This window comes from Hevea brasiliensis, chromosome 10 (assembly GCF_030052815.1).
Source record: "Hevea brasiliensis isolate MT/VB/25A 57/8 chromosome 10, ASM3005281v1, whole genome shotgun sequence".
In the NCBI taxonomy this organism is placed as follows: Eukaryota; Viridiplantae; Streptophyta; class Magnoliopsida; order Malpighiales; family Euphorbiaceae; genus Hevea; species Hevea brasiliensis.
The window spans coordinates 100227148-100249684 of NC_079502.1; the positions used below are offsets into that span (position 1 = coordinate 100227148).

The window sequence follows — 22537 nt, forward strand, 5'->3', positions numbered from 1 at the left end:
ATTTGAGAGAATCTCTTTTAAGAATTTTGCATAAGAGGGCATTTGTGAAAGAGCATCAACAAAAGGCACATTGATGTAAAGCTTCTTCAAAACCTCTAAAAACTTCCCAAATTGCTTATCAAGCTTGGCTTTTTGAAATCTTTGTGGAAAGGGAAGTTGTGGCTTGTAAGGCTCTGGAGGTATATACTTCTCTTCCTTCTCTTCAAACTCCTCTTTACCTTTTTCTGCACTCTCTTGTTTTTCACTCTCATCAGTTTCTTTCTCATTTTCTCTCTTTTCACTATTTTCACTTTTCTCATTTTTTTTCACTCTTCTCATTATTTACAACTTTCCCACTTCTTAAAGTAATAGCTTGACACTGCTCTCTTGGGTTTTCTGGTTGACTTGGAAGTTTTCCAAAAGACTTGGTACTTGAGGAAGATGCTTGTGGTGTAATCTGATTTTCCAACATTCTGTTATGTGTTTGCATCTGTTCTAGCCTTGCTTTCATCTCTCTCATCTCCTCATCATGCTTATTTTGGTTAGCAAGAATCTGTTGTAATAAAGCTTCTGTGGTGGGAGTTTGTTCTTGCTGTTTTGGTGGAGGATTCATAGTTTTCTGCTGAAAATTAGGCAATGGTTGCCTATTTTGCTGATATGGAATTCCTTGTTGCTGTTGTGGTTGAAAATTCTGATTTGGAACTTGACTTTGCTGATTTCCCCATGAAAAGTTGGGATGATTCCTCCAAGTTGGATTATAAGTTTGAGAGTAAGGATTCCCCATTTGCTTGTTTCCATAATTACCAACATATGCAGCTTGCTCTCCATAGTCTACTCCACAGCTGGTAGTTCCCTCTGCATAAGCAACTTGTTGTGAACTTCCAGATGATGATGATGAACTAACCAACATACTCAAATCTTCCATCTTCTTAGCCAAGACATTTGTAAGTGCATCAAACTTTGCATTAATCATGTTAAACGGATCAAGGTCATACATTCCAGCAGCTTGCCTCTTTTGAGTTGGAGCTGGTCCTCTTGGACTACTCCAAAGATGAGTATTCTTTGCAATTTTCTCCAATAGCTCATAAGCTTCATCTTCATGCTTCATAATAAATTCTCCTCCTATTTGAGCATCAATAATTCCTCTAATAGCAGGAGTGACATTTGTGTAAAAATTCTGGTTTATCATCCATTTTGGAATGGCATGATGTGGGCACTGTCTCTCTAATTCCTTCCATCTCATCCATGATTCATATAGAGTTTCGTCCTCTCTTGGTCTGAAAGCTGTCATTTGATTCCTCAACTCTTGAGTTTTTCCAGGTGGAAAATATTGTGCCAAAAATGCATCAGTGAGCTGCTCCCAATTTGTAATGGAGTTGTGAGGTAAAGAATCAAGCCAATCCAATGCTCTATCTTTCAAAGAGAATGGGAATAGCTTCAATCTTGCTGCATCATCAGACACTCCAGGTTGTTTTTGCATATCACAAATCATAGCAAACTTCTTTAGATGTGTGTGTGGATTTTCAGAAGGATGTCCTCCGAATTGGGAATTTTGAATCATTTGAAGAACTCCAAAATCCATCTTGTAACTATTTGCATCAATTCTTGGTCTTGCTATGCTCTCTCTCAAATCATCAAAACGAGGAAAAGCATGATCCATCATACTTCCCCTAGGCACATTAGCATTTACAACTTCTTCACCTTGGGCTACATTTTCATTGTTTCGATCATTTCCAACATTACCACCAATTCTAATTCTTTCATCAGCCATGACTTCTTCTAATTCAATTTCTCTCAAAGCTTCTTTTCTTTTTCTGGTTTCTTTCTTGTTGGCTTTACAAAATTTCTCAATTTCAGGATTGAACAATAAGGATGTGCCACTTGTGCTTCTAGCTCTTCTCATAAAAGATTAAAAGTACCTGAAAAAGAACAAACAAACACAAAAATGAAAAGATAACAAAGATAAAACTATAAACAACTAAAATAATCAAGAATTCAATCTTAAACAAACAATTCCCCGGCAACGGCACCAAAAACTTGATGTGGCCCAACCGCAAGTGCACGGGTCGTACAAGTAATATAGAAAAGATATCGTTCCCACGAGGAGTTGTGTTAATGATTGAATGTTTGATATAAAAAGTTGACCAAATTGAACTATTCTTGAAATTAAAGTAATAAATTGATGGGTATTTGAGTATGAAATCTATATGTGCAAAATTAATAATCTATCCAACAATGTATTAATTAAACTAAAATTGTATCAATTTGAAATAAGCAAGTTGAAATATGGCAAAATTAAAATGGCAAGCAATTAATTTTAATTAAAAATTAACAATTATGAAAAGGCGATTCCGGAGTTCGGGATTTCATATTCGAGCTATTTTGGGATTTTAAATTGGTTATCCAATCTCGTGGAACTTACGGGTTTTAAGGAGATTAATTCATTAATCCTTTGAATACCCTTTCGAGTGAGACAAAGAGTGCTTTAATCAATCTAATCCTACTTTCGTGGAGTTAGAGTTAATTAAGACCCATTAAGTTCTTTAATTAATCTATAAATCCTCTTAATCCTTAGTCTATTTCTAGAGCTAAGTTAATTAAGTCCAATTTCTTGATTATCTATCACAACGCCTTCTCCTTTCGGTGCCTCAACCATGGATTAAGAACATTACTCAATGGGATCCTACACTAAGCATGTCATTAAGCACACAAGAAATGAATAAAACTCATTAAGACCAGAAAATATGGATTACCCAATCAAAATCCACAAAATATCTCAAATATTACAACCCTTACTCCAGAATCAAAATAAAACTACTCACTATCCATAATGTTTACAAGAAATTATGAGTTTATAAGGAAATAAAGCTTTAATCTAAGCTAAGAAACAAGAAACTAAACACTAGAAATGTAGGAAAAATGTAAGAAAGGAAAGAAATCTGCAAATCTTGGTTGAAAATGGTGTGGAAGGTGAAATTGACTCTTTAGCTGCTGCCTCTCCTCTTTCTTTCCTTTTCTGCTCCTTCTCTCCCCTTCTAAAATGGGAAATGGGACTATTTATAGCATTTTCTGACATGGAGCCCTAAAATGGTGTGTTTGAGGAGGGATTTTCTGAGGGAATCTTCTTGACTCATTAATGAACTCTTTATGGGGTGCATAAGTCATGCGATCCCTTATGCGATTCGGCTAGTTTAGTTCACTTATGCGAAATCGCATGACTTGGTGCATAGGTTATGCACAATTCCGTGAAAGTGCATAAGGGAGGCGTGAATGTGCATAAGCTATGCGATCTCCTTATGCACATTTCGCGAGTATTGGAACGATGATTTTTCTCCTTATGCGAATCTGCATAGCTTATGCGGCAAGTTATGCATAATTTGGTCAATGCATATTTCAGCTTGAAAACTTGTTTTTGACATCTTTGGCTGTAGAAGTCACTCCTCAATGGCAAAAATTTTCTTCAGTCCTTCAAAAACATCATTTTTCCTACAAAACAAAGTAAAAATTACAAATTAATGCAAAATTGACAACTATGAAAAACTAACTAAATAACTAATGAAATTGGCTAAAAATGACTAATAATAAAATAAAATGGCTATGAAATTAGACCTAAATGACTATGCAAAATGTATGCATCATTTTCTAATTAATAGAAAAAGCTTTAGAAGCTGTTCAAGGGCTGCCATAGGTGTTCTTGGTGTGGACAAGCTAGAGGGACAATATCTGGTGTCCTAAAGACGCATCTGAAAGGCACAAATACACTACAGTGCATCAAGAGGTTAGTGTATTTGTTCTTGATCTAATCTAGGGTTCTAAAATTAATTTAATTAATTTTAAAATTTTAAATGGCAGATACAGATCCAAAAACATATTAAAAGTGTTTTAATATATTGTTTATCATTGAAATCAAATAGATAAAAATAAATCTTGCATGATGCATGTGACTCTAGGTGAAAATTTTTTGAATTCAATGGTATAAACTTGTGTTTTTCATGCTTCCGCTCCTTCACGATTACCAATCGATTTAACAACCAATTATAAATCGGTTGCTAATAATAACCAATTTAGCAATTGATTCTTGAATTGGTTGCTAATTTTTTTTTAAATTAATTATTTGACTAACAAAAATTGAAATCACAAATCAGTTGTAAAATTAATTATTAATAGCAAACGATTTCAACTAGTTGCAATAATCGATTGCAAAACTGATTGTTTTTTATAGTGATACTGGGGAGAAAATCTCATATCTATTCCTAAATGACACAAATTTTAAAAGAGAAATTTAGATATGTTTCAAATAGATATAGATTTGACAGTTTGTTAGAAAAAAAACTAACAAAAAAAATGAAAAGGAAATGCTAGGGTAACCACTGATGAGTAGAGATTTGAGAGAGAGAGAGAGAGGAGAGGAGGAGGATGAGGGGAGAAAGAGCTAGAGGATTGTCAAAATATATTTAAGCTTAATCCCTTGTTAAGTGGCAATTTTTTGACAATGTTTTATATAATTGGTTGTTAATTATAATTTAAACTATTAAGGAAAAATTATTTTATCCTTCTAGCAGAGACATATTCAAGTGGGTGTCCAATTAAATAATTCACTCCACGCAAGCTAGTTGGGGCATTATTAAGACTCGAAGTCCGTTAACGTAAATCTATTGCTTCCCAGTTGGGAAATTAAAAGCTATATTGACTACTTCATAGAAGTTTTGCTGATAAGAACAAACTTAATAGGATGATGTTTGATGCAGAGATGTTGCGAGACAGCAGTACAAATTCCAGCTAGTTTATATGTGTATTGCGGCACATGCACATGAACTTTTGTACTTCAGCTTTTTTTTTTTTTTTAATAAAGAAAAGAGAATTTCATTGCTTAAAGAGTTGTTATAAAATTACTGGGCTAAAGAGATATCTCAAATACAAGCCCTAAACGTAGAGATAGAAAAAAGAGAACCTGCAGGAAATAGGTGACAACTCTACAAATTTAATCTGCTTCCTATGCCTTTTAAATTTGCATTATGAGGGAAATTTAAATTTGCATTCTGAGGCGAAGCTAGTATGCCATTGCTGGTTCTTCACAGAGAATAACTTCTCTACGCTTCGCTCATTTCAAATTTTGTGGACAATTCTAACGAAATTGACACATACTTAAAAAAACACCATTTCAAAATAACGTTTTCTCAAAAAATAGCCTGAACGTATTGATGCGATGTTACAACTCTAAATAATGCCAGTTTAACAAACGTTTTCAATTTCTCTAACCTTGATACAATCTAACGTGCTCTAGACATTTGAAACTATGTTTTCAAATAGTGTTTTCTGTGTTAAATAACTTAACTACCCTTAAAACTATATTTTTAATTAGTATTTTCTAAAACAAATACCATTTTTATAAAAATAGGTTAATGTTCACATTAATCCCTCCATCTAAGCATCAAGTCTTGGTTTATTAAAAATAATGATAATAATAATAATAAAGTCGTGGCAGAAATTGACAGCCACCAGAGCTGTACGCTGTTTGCAATTTTATACTTAGGTAATGTGTGGTCACCAGATGACTGCTTATTTTTTGCCAGAAATCCTTTTCATACTATAATTTAAGTTAGCTTTTTGAGGTTATTTTACTGATAAAATTTATTCCACTTAATTGCAAAGTTTTTTTTTTTAATTATAATTAATGGATGTGATGATCTCAATTGAAAAAAGAGTCAGTGTCAAGTAATGTATTCCACAATCTCCAGGGTATATATATTGTCCTTTTTTTTTTTTTTTTTTCATCAGAAGGGTTTATATATTGTCTCTGTATAGTCTCTCCATATCCTTGCATTAAAGCTCTCGGAACTTAGCTTATCCTCAAGAATCTAAGGTTTGATTTTCTAAAGAAAGAGGAGGGAATGCCCATCCAATCCAAGCACTAGAATATATCATAAGAGAAAGGTGATGATAATTGTCTTAAACGAGAAGAAGGCATAGTGATTTGACAATAAAAACCCATCAGAATTAAGAGACCAGAGAAGTTTATTCACGAAATTGAAAATTCCTTTTTTTTAATTTGAGGAGCAAAATTATTTCAAGGCTGTGATAATAATCTAGCTACATGAAGCTACCTAACCAGCCATGTTCACCAAATAAAAATATAGATTAAACATACAGAACAGAATAATAAAGAATTAACCAGTGATAAAAGGATAATCACAGGTAGTCTTTTTTTTATAGCATAACATAATTCAATCTAACTGCAGGTTAATTATACAATGGAAAAGTTGTGTTGACCCCGTGTAGCTCAAAATGAGCATTGATTTTGATGATAACAAAACTCAAACAGAATCTATCTAACCTAACTTTAAAGTGATGTGTAGATTCCTTTCTTATTCCTAAAGAATTTTTGAAGTTGCATCTAAGGAGGAGGAAGAGTACTCAAAGGTATCTCAAGTCAAATCCAAGATGAGAAAGGACAAGATTATGAAAGCCAAGACTCAAAGAAAAGGTATGAAAGACATAGAGTTAGAAATTGAGTCTTAGGTCTTATGTGAAAAGAATAGATGAGAGTTTAGTCGAATGGAGCTCAAAAATGAAACTTTATTTTCTAATTATTTTATAAATCTTTTCTCTCTCCTCATGACCTTGGATACTACTATTGGAACATTTTTTTAGGTCTAAATCATTTTATTTAATATTGCAAGTTGAGACATGCAGCTGTTGACTTAGTTTGCTAACTGGTTTGCTAAACTATTAGTTTGCTAATGTGTTCGCTAAAACATCAGTTTACTAACCAGTTTACTACTGTTGCCAAGATTTCATTAGTTTGCTAAATGATCAGAGCTGCTCAACTTCGCACAAAAAGACAAAATAACGGCCATTTTGTCTTGAGCAATGTGTATAACGTTCCAAAAAGGTTTCAAACGGTCTAAAATGATTTGGGACTATAAATACACCTTCTTTACTTCAATTTATTTTTGATGAAAGCTTACATTTGAACGCCAACTTTGATTTTTCATTTATTGCTTTCATTCAAGAGCTTTAAAGTTTTTGAGCTACCATTAGCAAATCAACTCATCTCTTCTTTATAGCTTGATTTGTATTGAGTATGAGTGAGTGTTACAACATTGAATTGCATTTAAGAGAGGTTGTATAAGCACCTATTGAAGCTTGAAAGTGTGAGTGCTTGAGATAGCACTTGTGAAGGGTTCAAGCTACCTTGGTAAAAGCTTGGTGTTGAAAAGTTGTAAAGGGCTTTTGGTCTCTTGCCTTTAAAAGAGCAAATAGTGGAGAGAAGACTCAAGGAGGGTTCTTTGAGAGAGTGGATGTAGGCTAGTTAAGCCGAACCACTATAAAAATCATTGTGTTTGATCTCTCTAACCTTAATCTCTTTACTTTTGTGCAAATTTAATTTTTTATACATGACCTTGAATGTTGGTTGAATATATTGAGTTGGCATATTTGAGGATTTGTGAGTATGATGAGCAATTAGTTGAATATTCTGTGATGTATGTTATAATAGCTATAAATATTTATTAAAGCTTAAATTGCAACTTAGGGACACTTTATTGAAATACATATCGCTGTCATTATATATTAAGAAGCACCTAGTTGAACAAAGCCACAATTTTTCATTAGGCTACAAGCAAGGGCCGAAAAATTGTTAAAGTCCAATTCACTCCCCTCTTGGACTATTTTGGGACAACAAATTGGTATCAGAGCTTGTCTCTCTTGCTTAGGGTGTTACAACCTCAGAGTGATCCATAATGGCTGGTTCATCTAGCAATACTGCCGGTATACCCACACCACTAGCTGAAGGCTACTCAATCACTAGACCACCACTCTTTAATGGCACTAATTATTCATTTTGGAAAGTAAGAATGAGAAATTTCATACAATCTGTAGATATTGATGCATGGAGAATTATTAAAAATGGTCCACATGTTCCTCAAAAGAATGGTCCAGGAACTACAAAAGTTCCAAAACATGAAGATGAATATGATGACAATGATTGGAAGAAAATTTCTATAAATGCTAAAGCTATTAATATTTTGCATTGCTCACTCGACCTTAATGAATACAATCGTGTTTCAGGATGTCAATCTGCTAAGGAAATTTGGGATAAGCTTGAAGTCACTTATGAAGGAACGGATGTCGTCAAAGAGTCCAAAGCAAACCTTCTTATCCGAGATTATGAGCTATTCGAAATGAAGCCAGGAGAATCAATTGCGGATATGAGTACAAGGTTTACCGATCTTGTAAATCTTCTCAAAGCACTTGGTAAAAAATTTGAGGAAGCTGAACTTGTGAAGAAAATTCTTAGATCACTTCCAAAATCTTGGGAAGCAAAGACAACAGTTATCCAAGATACCAAGGATTTCAAAACATTCACTTATGACGAACTCATTGGATCTCTCATTGCACATGAGATGGTATATAAGAAAGATGAAGTTGAAAATGAGCAAAAGAAGAAGAAAAGCATTGCTCTCAAGTCAAACAAGGATGAAGATAAGAAGAAAGGAGTTGCATTCAAAGTTGACTCAAGTGACAACTGAAGTGCTTTAAGTGATGATGATGATGAAATGGCTATGCTTGCAAGAAAATTCAAAAGAGCTTTCAAGAAGGGAGGAAGCAAATACAAAAAATTCTTGAAAAAGTATACTCCCAAGGATAAACATTTCAGGGATTCAAAAGAAGAAATTGTATGTTATGAGTGTCACAAACCTGGACATATCAAGCCCAAATGTCCATTACTCAAAAAGAAGAAAGGAAAAGAAGATAGGAGCAAGAAAGCTATGAAAGTAGTATGGAGCAACAGTGAAGAATCTTCAAATGATGAATTAAGTGACAAAGAGACTGCTCTTCTTTGTATGATGGCACTTGAAGAGAAAGTCGAGAGTTCACAAAAGGAAGAAGAAAGTGACAATGAGGTAAACTCTTATGAATCTCCTAATGTAGAAGAACTTGAGCTTGCATTTGCTAAAGTATATGATGAGTATAGAAATTACAAGAGAAAGTGCACTAAAATGAATTTAGAGATTGAATCATTGAGGTCACAAAATATTGCCATGTCCAAAGTGTATAAAGAAAATGAATTTTACAAAGGACAAATTGCCTTGTTTAAAGAACTAGATTTAGAGTTGAAAATTTCAAAAGATACTTATGAAATGCTCATTGAGAAAAATAAAGTTCTTGAAGTTAAAGTAGAGTCTTTGATAAATGATTTGGCAAAATTTACAAAAGGAAAAGAAACTCTGGATGTACTTCTTGGAAACCAAAGAATTTCAAATTAAAAGTATGGAATTGGTTTTGATGGTTTCATGAACTATGACAAATATAAGAATCATTTCATTAAAGCATCTACATCTTCCTTGCCTAATGTTACATATTATTATTGCAATAAAAGAGGTCATATGATTAGTTCTTGTGCACTTAGGAAAGGTCTTCTTAAGGTAAAGAAGGTATGGGTACTAAAGGGAACCTTACCTAAGGTCACTAACCCCCAAGGACCCAAAGTTGCTTGGGTACCTAAAGTTCAATGATCAAATTTCAGGTTTGTTTCAAAGGGATGAAGGAAAGTGAAAAATGGTATATAGATAGTGGTTGTTCAAAGCACATGACTGGTAAAAAGGACAAGTTTTCAAAAATCACAATGAAAGATGGAAAATATGTAAAATTTGGAGATAAAGGGAAAGGAAAAATAATTGGAAATGGCACAATTGGAACCAAACCCTGTATTGAAGATGTGTCGCTTGTTGAAGGATTGAAATACAACTTGCTAAGTGTAAGCCAACTTTGTGATAAAGGTTTTGAGGTAAAGTTCACTTCTTCTCTATGTACAATCAATAACTTAGATAATGACACATTGTTCATTGTCAATAGATCCAATAATGTTTACTTGCTTGACATGAATAACCTTGAAACTAATCATGGTACATGTCTAGTATCTCTTAATAATTTTAGTTATTTGTGGCATAGAAGACTAGGTCATGCAAGCATGCATACACTCTCAAAATTGTCTAAGAAAGAACTTGTTAATGGTCTTCCTAAGATTAATTATGAAAATGAATTTCAATGTAGAGCATGTGCACTAGGAAAGCATACTAGAGCATCTTTTAAATCTAAAAATATTGTGTCTACCACTAGGCCATTAGAATTGCTTCATCTTGATTTATTTGGACCCGTAACTCCTACTAGTCTTGGTGGGAAGTCATATGCTTTAGTTATTGTTGATGACTATTCAAGATATTCATGGACATTTTTCCTTGCCCACAAGGATGAGACTTTTGAAAAATTCACCTCTTTTAGTAAAATGGTTCAAAATGAAAAAGGATTTTGCATCACATCTATAAGAAGTGACCATGGAACTGAATTTGAAAATCATTTATTTGAGAAATATTGTGATAAATATGGAATCCACCATAATTTTTCAGCTCCTAGAACACCACAACAAAATGGGGTAGTAGAAAGGAAAAATAGGACTTTGCAAGAAATGACTAGAACTATGTTGAGTGAAAATAATTTGCCAAAGTACTGAAGCTGTTAATACATCTTGCTATGTGTTGAATAGAGTTTTGATTAGACCAATTTTGAAAAAGACCCCCTATGAGTTGTGGAAAGGAAGAAAACCAAATATCTCATATTTCAAAGCATTCGGTTGTAAGTGTTATATTTTAAATAACAAGAAGGATAACTTGAAGAAATTTAATGCTAAATCTGATGAAGGAATCTTTCTTGGGTATTCAACAAAGAGTAAAGCCTATAGAGTGTTCAATAGAAGAACTTTAGTTATTGAGGAAACTATTCATGTTTTGTTTGATGAGGCTAACCCTTCTATCAGAAGAAAAAATATTTGTGATGATAATAATGAGCAGGTTTTTAGAAATGAAAATACAATATCAAGTCAGGAAATGGAACAAATTGATGACAAAGATGAAGAAACTCAAGGAGAAACCACAATAGATGTCCATAATGCTAATGAAGATCAAATCAATGAAGAAATGCCAAATTTGGAAGAATTACAAGTGAATGAGCCCCAACATAAAGATTTACCTAAAGAATGGAGATTCCATAGAAATCATCCCCAAGAAGACATTATTGATGATCCATCTCAGAGGATGATGACTAGAGCACAATTAAGAAGATACTTTGGTAATGTTGCTTTTGTTTCACAAACTGAACCTAAATGTTTTGAAGATGCTCAAAATGATGAAAGTTGGATTCTTGCCATGCAAGAAGAACTAAATCAATTTGAGAGAAATAAAGTTTGGAATTTAGTGCCTAAACCAAAAGATCATTCAATTATTGGTACTAAATGGGTTTTTAGAAACAAAATGGATGAAAAAGGCAATGTTGTTAGAAACAAAGCTAGACTAGTGGCTCAAGGCTACAACCAAGAGGAAGGAATTGATTTTGATGAAACCTTTGCTCCGGTTGCTAGAATTGAAGCTATTGGAATGTTGTGTGCCTTTGCATGTTACAAGGACTTTATGCTTTACCAAATGGATGTCAAGAGTGCATTTTTAAATGGTTATATTGATGAGGAAGTGTATGTTGCATAACCTCCAGGCTTTGAAAATCATGAGCATCCAAGTCATGTTTATAAACTTACTAAAGCTTTATATGGTTTAAAACAAGCTCCTAGAGCATGGTATGAAAGGCTTAGTAAATTTCTTTTACAGAATGATTTCCAAAGAGGCAAAGTGGGCACAACACTTTTTGTTAAGAAGCATCATAATAATATGCTCATTGTGCAAATCTATGTTGATGATATAATTTTTGGTGCTACTAATGAATCTCTTTGCAAGAAATTTTCTAAGATTATGCAGAATGAATTTGAAATGAGCATGATGGGTGAGCTCACATTCTTCCTTGATCTTCAAATTAAGCAAATGAAAGATGGCATCTTCATAAATCAATCAAAGTACATCAAGGATATGCTAAAGAAATTCAAGATGGAAGATTTGAAAAGCATGGGCACTCCTATGAGTTCAACAATTAAAATGGACAATGATGAAAAAGGTAAAGAAGTAGATACTAAGCTTTATAGAGGTATGATTGGCTCTCTTTTGTACCTTACTGCATCTAGACCAGACATACACTTTAGTGTTTGCTTGTGTGCAAGATTTCAATCGTGTCCTAAAGAATCCCATCTAAGTGCAGTTAAAAGGATCTTTAGATATCTCATTGGGACACACTCAATTGGTTTATGGTATCCAAAATGTGAATCATTTAATCTTGTTGGTTATAGTGATTCCGATTTTGTTGGAAGTAGATTGGATAGAAAAAGTACTTCAGGTACTTGTCAATTTCTTGGTCTTGCACTAGTTTCTTGGCACAGTAAGAAACAAACTTCAGTAGCTTTATCTACAATTTGAGGCGAGAATATATAGTCTTTGGTAGTTGTGTTGCTCAAATTTTATGGATGAAACAACAATTGGAAGATTTTGGTTTAAAATATAATCTTGTTCCAATTAGGTGTGACAACACAAGTGCCATAAACTTGATCAAAAATCTAGTCCAACATTCAAGAACAAAACATATTGAGATCAGACATCACTTTATTAGAGATCATGTTCAAAATGGAAATATCAAAATATAATTTATTGCCTCTAAAGATCAACTTGCTGATATTTTTACAAAACCACTTAATGAGGAAACCTTTTGTAAAATCAGAAGGGAAATTGGTATGTGTGAACTACTTGCTTGAAATTTGAGTCATAATAATTTAATATATCTGCATATTATCCAATGTGTGAGTGATTTGCTGTGTTATAAGTTTGCTGAAAAATCTCTAAAGAACATTAGCTAACTTGTTTGTGTACTTGAGAAATTAGTTCACTAAGTTGTATGCTAATGTTGAGTGACTAAAATTAGTTTGCTATATCGTGTACTGTTCAAATTTCAAACCAAAAATTGATTGTGCTTGAAATTCTCTGCGTGTTCAGCAATGCACTTATCTATTCACAGTTGGTATCACATTCTCAGTGCTATGTCAGACATGTAGAAATATATACATGTGCATATAAAGATAGATAGACATATTTGAAATTTAAAATAAAAAAAAATTTAAAATAAATAAATAAGTTCAGATAAAGTACACTGGAATAGAAAAGCGCGGGACTCAAGAGAACTTAAATCCTCTGCCACACGAAACCGTCACCCTCTCTCCTCTGCATTGGTTTTCTACACCTCCAAAAATTTTCTTTCCGGCAAAATAAACCCATTCTCATCAGACCTCTCGTCTCTCTTTTCTTCTTCACTCTTCACTTACCGAAAAGCCATTGTTAGATTTCACCATTTTTTTTGTCTATGGCTCGCGCTAAACGCAAATCCCCTGCTGCTGCTATTTTTTTTTTTGTCATCCTCATCAGCGTCCGACGATATCCCTGTCGCTCATTACGAAAGAAATTGAAGGGAAAGAAGAACTCACCTGAATCGAAATCAACTAGTGCATTTTCCGACCCATCCAAGGTTGTCGAACCCACTGTGTCGGCACCAGAAAAGAAAAAGGGAAGAAAAATGCGAGGGATTGACACCCAACGCAAAAAGGTCGCTGCCCATTCTTCGGGTTCAGTGGATAAGGCGCTGCTTGATTGTAAATTTATCAAATGGGAGTGCTTTGGTCAGGTAAATTTTCAATTCAAAGAAGTTTTTGAGTTTCAAGAATGGATGTCTATTTGTGAGTGTACGAATGCGTATTACCCTAGGCTTGTTCAAGATTTTTATAGAACCTTAAGAACAGTTGATGATGAGGACAAATTTGAAGTTGTTTTGAATGATAGTGTGTATGTTGTTTCTGTTGAGATGATTGCTACGGATTTGAACCTGCCTAATGATGGAAATAAAATCTCCACTTATAGAGATGTTGCTAGGGTTCCAGGCTTTAATTTGGCTGAGGTTGAAAATGAAGTCTTCCCTACCAATACTGCCAAAAATGAAAAGTCCACTAGCACAAAAGCTTTTCAACATATTAAAATCATTCACAGTATGGTGAACTACATTTTCTGTCCTAAGTCTGGGAGCTATGGTTATTTAAGTTACCTGGACATGTGTATCATATGGCACATTGTCAACAAAGTGAGGATGAATTTGGCTTATTTAATTTTCAAGAACATGTGCAAAGCTTATGGGATTGGAAAATTGCCTTATGCACATCTCTTGACTGCTGTGTTTAAAGAGCTGAATATAAATGTCTCTAAGGAAAGTTCTAGGACTGATTTGATTGTGCTTAGAGAAATTCACTCTGACACTGATGGAAGAAAGAAAAGGTTTGAAAAAGGTGGTTCTTCCTCAACTAAGGTTGGTTCAGATTCTACAAATGAATTTGTGAGTGAGCTTTAAGGGCTAAAAGTTGCTATTAATGATCAATTTAGTTCAACCCATCAGTCCATTGAACTTCTGAGAAAATTTATGGATGTGATTGACTACAAAGTGACTCACTTGCTTACTCAAAATGAGGAATTAAAGAAGCTAATTGTGGATCTTCAGCAAGCCAGGGAAACTGGTTTCCCAACTAAAGTTGAGGCTGCTACTCAAGTTTCTGCTCATAGTACTGATAAGGGTGAAAGTAATAAGGTTGGTAAGTCTCCAGCCGCTGTGGCACATGAAAGTGACCAAGTAGTTGAATCTGAACTTGAACCTGCAGTTGAAGCTCCTGTTGAACATGCTAGTGAACATGTCATTGAACCTGAAGTTGGTCCTGCAACTGATGTCCCTATTGAGCATGGTAGTGAAAAGGTTGTAGAACCTGAAGGTGAGCTACCTGTTGAACCTCCAAGTGCACCACCTGTTGAACCTGCAGCTGCCCCTACGCAGCAGAAGGAAGCCTCTCTAAAGGATCACCAAGAGAGTGCTCCATCTCAACTATCTGCAGCTGCTGCCCCTGCAGCCAAGAAAGGTAGAAAAAGGTCTAAGTCAACTGTGTCAAATCCATACTAGTCCCTAGCTGCTGCTCTTCAACCACCATCTGATGAAGATGAGGCACAGAAGCATGACCAATTGGCTAACCAAGGTTCTCAGCCACCTGCTGCTAAACCCACCAGGAAGAAGATGGTGCCTTCCAAAGCCACTCGCAAGAGCAAAAGACTTAAATGATTAGCATCTAATCTGGATTTTTAGTTTCCTATCTGCATTTTTAGTTTACTAGTTTGTTTGCTACTATTAGTTTTCAGTTTACTACTGTTTACCTTACTGCGTTTAAATTTGGGCTAACATGATTCTTTTTGGATTATTTTCTCCTGTTTCCTTTTTGGATGATGACAAAAAGGGGGAGAATAGGATGGATATGTGTTTATACTTGTGTTTATACTTTGATAGGATTGATATGTGTTTATACTTTGACAAATGGAAGCATGTTTATGTGCATATGGATATGTGTTTATACCTTGACAAATGGAAGCATGTTTATGTGCATTTTTTTTAGAATATTGTGAATATCTTGTGAACATGCCTTATAGCATAAACTCAGGGGGGAGTTTTTGTATAGCTGATAAATGTCTTGGAAGTTATGTGCAAATATTTAGGGGGAGCATTTTTCTGCATACTAACTTGCTTGGATATACATAATCTTACACTCATTTTTATTGTTTCTTGATTGTTGATTCAATTGAGTTTTGTCATCATCAAAAAAGGGGAGATTGTTGACCCCGTATAGCTCAAAATGAGCATTGATTTTGATGATAACAAAACTCAAACAGAATCTATCTAACCCAACTTTAAAGTGATGTGTAGATTCCTTTCTTATTCCTAAAGAATTTTTGAAGTTGCATCTAAGGAGAAAGAGTACTCAAAGGTATCTCAAGTCAAATCCAAGATGAGAAAGGACAAGATTATGAAAGCCAAGACTCAAAGAAAAGGTATGAAAGACATAGAGTTAGACATTGAGTCTTAGGTCTTATGTGAAAAGAATAGATGAGAGTTTAGTCGAATGGAGCTCAAAAATGAAACTTTATTTTCTAATTATTTTATAAATCTTTTCTCTCTCCTCATGACCTTTGATACTACTATTGGAACATTTTTTTAAGGTCTAAATCATTTTATTTAATATTGCAAGTTGAGACATGCAGCTGTTGACTTAGTTTGCTAACTGGCTTGCTAAAATATTAGTTTGCTAATGTGTTTGCTAAAACATTAGTTTACTAACCAGTTTACTACTGTTGCCAAAATTTCATTAGTTTGCTAAATGATCAGAGCTACTCAACTTCGCACAAAAAGATAAAATAACGGCCATTTTGTCTTGAGCAGTGTGTATAACGTTCTAAAAAGGTTTCAAACGGTCTAAAATGATTTGGAACTATAAATACACCTTCTTTACTTCAATTTATTTTTCATGAAAGTTTACATTTGAACTTCAACTTTGATTTTTCATTTATTGCTTTTATTCAAGAGCTTTAAAGTTTTTTAGTTACCATTGGCAAATCAACTTATCTCTTCTTTATAGCTTGATTTGTATTGAGTATGAGTGAGTGTTACAACATTGAATTGCTTTTAAGAGAGGTTGTACAAGCACCTATTGAAGCTTGAGAGTGTGAGTGCTTGATATAGTACTTGTGAAGGGTTCAAGCTACCTTGGTAAAAGCTTGGTGTTGAAAAGTTGTAAAGGGCTTTTGGTCTCTTGCCTTTAAAAGAGCAAATAGTGAAGAGAAAACTCAAGGAGGGTTCTTTGAGAGAGTGGATGTAGGATAGTTAAGCCGAACCACTATAAAAATTATTATGTTTGATCTCTCTAACCTTAATCTATTTACTTTTGTGCAAATTTAATTTTTTATACATGACCTTGAATGTTGGTTGAATATATTGAGTTGGCATATTTGAGGATTTGTGAGTATGATGAGTAATTAGTTGAATATTCTGTAATGCATGTTATGATAGCTATAAATATTGATTAAAGCTTGAATTGCAACTTAGGGACACTTTATTGAAATACATATCGCTGTCATTATATATCAAGAAGCACCTAGTTGAACAAAGCCACAATTTTTCATTACGCTACAAGCAAGGGCCGAAAAATTATTAAAATCCAATTCGCCCCCCTCTTGGACTATTTTGGAACAATAAGTTGGAAAAAAAAATCCAACCAAAAAACAGGTCGCATTGCAGGTCATGAAACACAGAGACCCTAAAATAATAAGAAAATGATCAATAGTTTCTCAAAGATAGTGCCCTTCAATTTTCAAGATGATTCTCTTAGTAATTAAGCGGGAGATGCAAAAGAGAGAGCAATGAAAAAATGAAACTTGGTCTACTTGAACTTCAAAAATGACACTCTTTAGGTTTTTCAGAAGATCCTTCACTGCCATGGAGATTTCAGCTTCCATCTGCAAATTTATGGAGATTGATCAGATGGGTGCTCAATTAAATCATTATTAATTTGCAAGTCTCGCTTCAGGCTCTGGAAGTGCTGAATCGGAGCCTCCATCGGAGTTCTCATCACATGAAGAAGAGTCATCATCAGCAAAGAGCTGAGACTTCTTCACCAGAACGACTGATTCCACAGTTCTCGTCTTGGTCTGTTCCTCAAGTACTTTCTCTCGTTCTTGAAGTTGTTTCACATATTTGATAGCATCTCCAAGGACAGAAACTTTATCCATCTATAGTGTACAAAAAACATTAGAAAATGGTTCAATGACGGGGGGTACTGCACCATCTGCGAAAGTAGAAAGAAGAAAGAATATAGCCTGTGTTTGAAGAAGAATAGAGCAGTTCCTTCTTAAGGCCTGGAACAATAGCTGAAAGAGCTATGAACCTCTTACTAAGCTTTTCTCTCTGATTTCTCTCGGCCAGAATGTGATCTTGAGCATGTGAAGGAGTTCTGGTCATCGAGTAAGGCCTCTTATTAATAGTTCCTTGGCGGACCTTTATTTCATAATTTTGGTTCCCAAAATGGGCGACCTTTGAAACCAAAGGCTGCACGTGCACATTTCTTGGGGATGCAGCCTCATCCCTGGGCTTCACATTAGTGGAATCCAAATTCACGAAAAGCTTAAAATTTTAAAATCTCGGGTTCTTGCGTTTTTATTGTTTACATGTACCCTAGTAGAACTTGTCTTAGGTTTCTCACGAGATCCTTCACTGTCATGGAGAAATCAACGTCCATCTGCAATAAATTTCAAAATTTAACTCTCTTAGCTACAGTATTGTTCACCGTTCCATTTAGTGTGTTTTTTTAAAGTTTTTGTATAAATATTAATGAATTAATTGAACAATTTATTTTTATAAAAAAAATTAATAATTAACTAAAGCACACTAAATGTATTAGTTAACTAAAGCACCCTTATATTTAACTAAAGCACTTTTATAAATAAGTTAATTGGAAGGTATTAAAAAATATTTAAAATTAAATTTAATATATTTTAATTATAAAAATTTTAAAATAATTTTTTTCAATTTATTTTTTTAATGGTATTTAAAATTTTTTTTTTTTTTTGAAAAATGATTTTCTAACTCAGATACTTCATTGCCAACCAGAGTCTAAGCATTGTTTTTACAATTTCAGGTATATAAATGACAGTGAAGAGAAAAGATTATCTTATAAATGCAAGATCTCTCCTACCGAAAAGTTCAGAATTCAAAATGAGAAGAAAAGAAATTAAGATGGGGAGATGGCGAAAAAATATTTAATTACCTGGGCAACAAAAGTTACATCAAGGGTGGAATTTCCGAATGGCAAGACACTACTGTTGATGACATTTAGATGAAGTTTTTCCAATTCACTTAGTATTTTCAGTAGGCATCCCTTCTGCTTTTCGCAGTGGACTCTAATGAGAACATCCTTGTCTGAAACTCTTGCTTCTATTTCTGGGAGCGGTTGGTCGCTGCAGCCATCGGATTTCTCATCGGTTGAGGACGACTCGTCGTCCACATATACCTGTGATTTCTTCACGAAAACTACTGATTCCATAGTTTTCTTGGCAGCTTGTTCCTCGAGTGTCTTTACGCGTTCTTGTAAATTCTTCAAGTACTTAATAGCGTCTCCAAGAACAGAAGCTTTGTCCATCTGTAATTGAATATTAGAATGTTACTACCGAACATCTTTACGCCTAATTAATACTGTATGAATTAGATTTGCTATCTACCCCTCTCAACAGTCAATTGGATCTTGAGTTTCAGTACCATGCAATTAATACATAACAATCACTACTATTTTCTTCGACAAGGGATTACAAAGATAACAAGAATATAAAACTAAGCATAATTCATTCAAAATCAAGAAAGTCACAGGAATTCTTTGTTTAGTACCTTCTTCAGGCCAGCAACAACAGCTGAAAGAGCTATGAATCTCTGGCTAAGCTTTTCGCGGCGCTTTCTCTCCGCTATCACATGATCTTGCGCATGTAAAGGAGACCTACTCAATGGACCAGCCTTCTTGTTGGTACCTTGTCCATATTCCTCAAAGGAACCCTGACAGAACAAACTAGAGGTGTAATTTATGTTTCCATTAGACCCCACTTCAGTCTTAGGCTTTACAGTTGTTGGGTCCAAGCCATACAACTGATGAGAAGTAGCTGCAGATGAATTGGAGTTCTGGAAAGAGATAATGCGAGAAGAGGAAGATGGAGGAGGCTTTGAAGTGATTTGTTCAGTGGTGCAAGAGTTCCAACTATTGGTCTTTTGGTGTTTTCTTGGCCTTTGAGAAGTTTCAATGGGTGCACAGCTAAAGTTTTGCACGGGTTGGGGATTGAAGATTTGGTCATTCGTTGAGTAACTCTTAGGAGAGAACTGGAAATCAAGATCATCAATTGGGTAATCAAGAGGGTTCATTTGGTATTGATGGTTAAAAGCCGGATCTTCCATTCCCTGTGAAAAGAAAGAATCACATCGCCTTCATTAATTAATAAGTACTTCTATCATTTATCGAGAAAGAAAATGATGAGCAGTGGGAGTCAGTGAACTTACCAGTTCAGATAACCATTTGGCCGATGAGATTTCCATTATAGGAACTTTGATTGTTTCAATTGCTTAAAAGATACCTAAGAGTTGAGAGATACGACCCTAGAAGATTTATAAATTAGGCACTTATCATTAAACTTAAAGCCAAAGAAGCACTAATCCAAAGGTAATCTCATTTCAAGATCATTAAAATTACAGTAAAGGTTGAGGCCCAGACACAGAAATTTAGACACAATAAATGCATTAATCTACATATCTAAGAAAGGCGAAAAGAAAGAGGAAGAAGGAAAGAAGCTAAACCATATGAATTAACAGTCCCTTCAGAAATTGTTTAACCAAGAATTGGGTCATTCAAGTAAAGAAATATGGATCTTGAGAAAAGTAAATCCAGATAAAAGAGAAGTGTTTGTGGCAACACTGGGAGTTGAAAGCTTGCCCGTAAAGAAGAAGAAGAAGATAGGTTGAAGTCTTGAAGAGCAGAGAAGTGTTAGGCAAAGGGAGAATTTTGCGGGGAATTGACCGTACAGGGTCAATTTAAAAAATAATAAACCGAAACGGGGTAGAGTTTGGGAAAATTACGGGAAAGGGGTGAGAAGGCCAAAAAACGTTAATAAAAATAGCGTCCTAACACGTCCCAAAGAAAAACGCTATTTTGAATAGCGTCCTGACGTAAAAACGCTATTCAAAATAGCGTTTTTACGTCAGGACGCTATTCAAAATAGCGTCCTCACAACAGCGCCGCCCGAACCAAGCCGAAGGACGGGAGGACCAAGCCGAAGGACGTGAGGACGCTATTCAAAATAGCGTCCCCACGACAGCGCCCAACCGAAGCTGCCCGAAGCATGGAAAACGCTAATATGATTAGCGTCCAAGACTGTCCGCCGGCAAAACGCTAATCATATTAGCGTCCTCAACCATGAAACGATGAAAAACCTCCTCATCCTGAAAAACGCTAATGATATTAGCGTCCGGAGACTGATTTTGTAAATATATTAAATTTATAATATTTTGATCGATCATTTAATTATAATTATTTATTATATTTTATAAAATATATTGATTGATTTTGTTTAAAGTTTATTTTATATTTTAGTAGTAGTAATATTTATTTAATATTATATATTTATGAAATTAATTTAATTTATATATTCTAAATAGAATATAATTGTACGGTTTAAAAAATATTTATATTCATAAAATTAATTTTATATATTTGTAAAAAAAAATTTATTAATCATAAAAATATATCTTAATTTATAGATTAAAAAATATAAATGTATAATATTTGAATATATTTGATTGATAAATTTAAAATTATGTTAGTTATAAAAATTAAAAGTTATTAAAGTATAACTAATATTAATTTGTGGCAGTACATGAGTTGTTACTTCAGTGATTTGTCGAGCTCTACTCCACCTGTTAGTTGATAAGAAAATTAAAAATATAATACAATAAAAGGCAATTTATTCATTGCTTAATGGATAAAAATATAAATTTAATGACATACCTAGCACCTAGAGGTGCATCATGAGGAGCTGATGGATCCCTTATTGATGGAGAGATTATTTTAAATCTCTCCCAAGCCCAGATCTGCAAAATGAATAGTGGTCCTGAAATCTCCTTTGTTTCAGTAACAGCAACACGGCATAGCTCACGATAAAGGAAGGCTAAGCAAGCTCCACCCCAACTGTATGTCCCAGCTTCCCTCAAGTCTTCTAGAAGGGGTAGAAACATCAAGTTGACACGTGAGTTTGTCTTGTCGGGAAATATCGAACTAATGAGTCGTAATATGAATGCTCTTGCATGCCATAATACGGTTAAATCATCAGCTTGATGTGGAATATCTCCAAACTCATCAACTAGCCACGATAATTTGAGTGTATGTCCTCGGATCATTTCTGGGGGTGGTCTAGCTCCCAATAATGTCTCACAAACTTACGCCGATCGGCGTGACATTCGATTCTGAGACCCATGTACTGGCAAACCGGAAATAATGCTGACATCCTGAAGAGTGATTGTGCACTCACCAATTGGCATCATAAACGTATGGGTTTCCGGTCGCCATCGCTCAACAAAAGCACTGATCAGGTGCCAATCAAGAGAAAAAAACCCTAGTCTAGCAAAACTAATAAATCCAGAATCACGAAGATGAGGAACAATTCGGTCATCAATGTCGTGATGTAATATTAGCCCCTGCCTCCTGCATGTAACCACTTCATGCTCAACTGTACCATTCCAAATCCCTTCAGAACGGTGTTGTGGCTGGAGTCGAAGAAGCTCTTTATCTATTGGACCAGGCACAATGTAATCTCTTCTTTCTTGTTGTGTAGTCATACCTATTTAGTATTACAAAATATACATTTTCAATGGATCTTTTGATAGGTAAAACAATGCACATATGTTTTATATAAATACACGAATGGTAACAAAAACATATAATGAAGGAATTAAATTATATAAATAAACATAGTCAATACATTACTTAAAAGTACAATATTGTTGAGTACATCATCAAAACATATAAATATACATGAAAAACACATATAAATATTACAACTAATTAGGTCACCCTGACTATTTGATTCACAGGACATGATCTAATTAGCTCATCATAAAGGTCTTTGTCCAATGTGTAGTTGATTTTAGGTAACATGGGCTTCAACAGAGTATGTTTGTTACTATCACGAATTTT

The 22537-nt window shown here is 34.4% G+C and overlaps 1 protein-coding gene and 1 non-coding gene across 2 annotated transcripts; one reads left to right on the forward strand and one right to left on the reverse strand.

Moving 5' to 3' along the window:
* Positions 1-1178: 1178 nt before the first annotated feature.
* LOC131170084 (small nucleolar RNA R71) lies at positions 1179-1286 on the forward strand. Its single transcript, XR_009141026.1, has one exon. It is a non-coding gene; the product is annotated as a small nucleolar RNA R71 (small nucleolar RNA).
* Positions 1287-17977: 16691 nt separating this feature from the next.
* On the reverse strand, positions 17978-19887 carry LOC110650928 (transcription factor bHLH25-like). The gene is made up of 4 exons (XM_058128754.1): positions 19852-19887; positions 19195-19752; positions 18581-18952; positions 17978-18052 (listed from the first exon to the last, which is right to left on the reverse strand). The coding sequence occupies exons 1-4, from the start codon at positions 19885-19887 to the stop codon at positions 17978-17980; spliced, it is 1041 nt and encodes a 346-aa protein (XP_057984737.1).
* Positions 19888-22537: the final 2650 nt, after the last annotated feature.

Coding starts and splice junctions, on each gene's coding strand:
- LOC110650928 (XM_058128754.1), bottom strand. CDS start 19,887: ATGGAAATCTCATCGGCCAAATGGTTATCTGAACTG. Junction 19,753..19,851: donor CCAAATGGTTATCTGAACTG/GTAAGTTCACTG, acceptor TTCTTTTCACAG/GGAATGGAAGATCCGGCTTT. Junction 18,053..18,580: donor ATGTAACTTTTGTTGCCCAG/GTAATTAAATAT, acceptor AATTTATTGCAG/ATGGACGTTGATTTCTCCAT.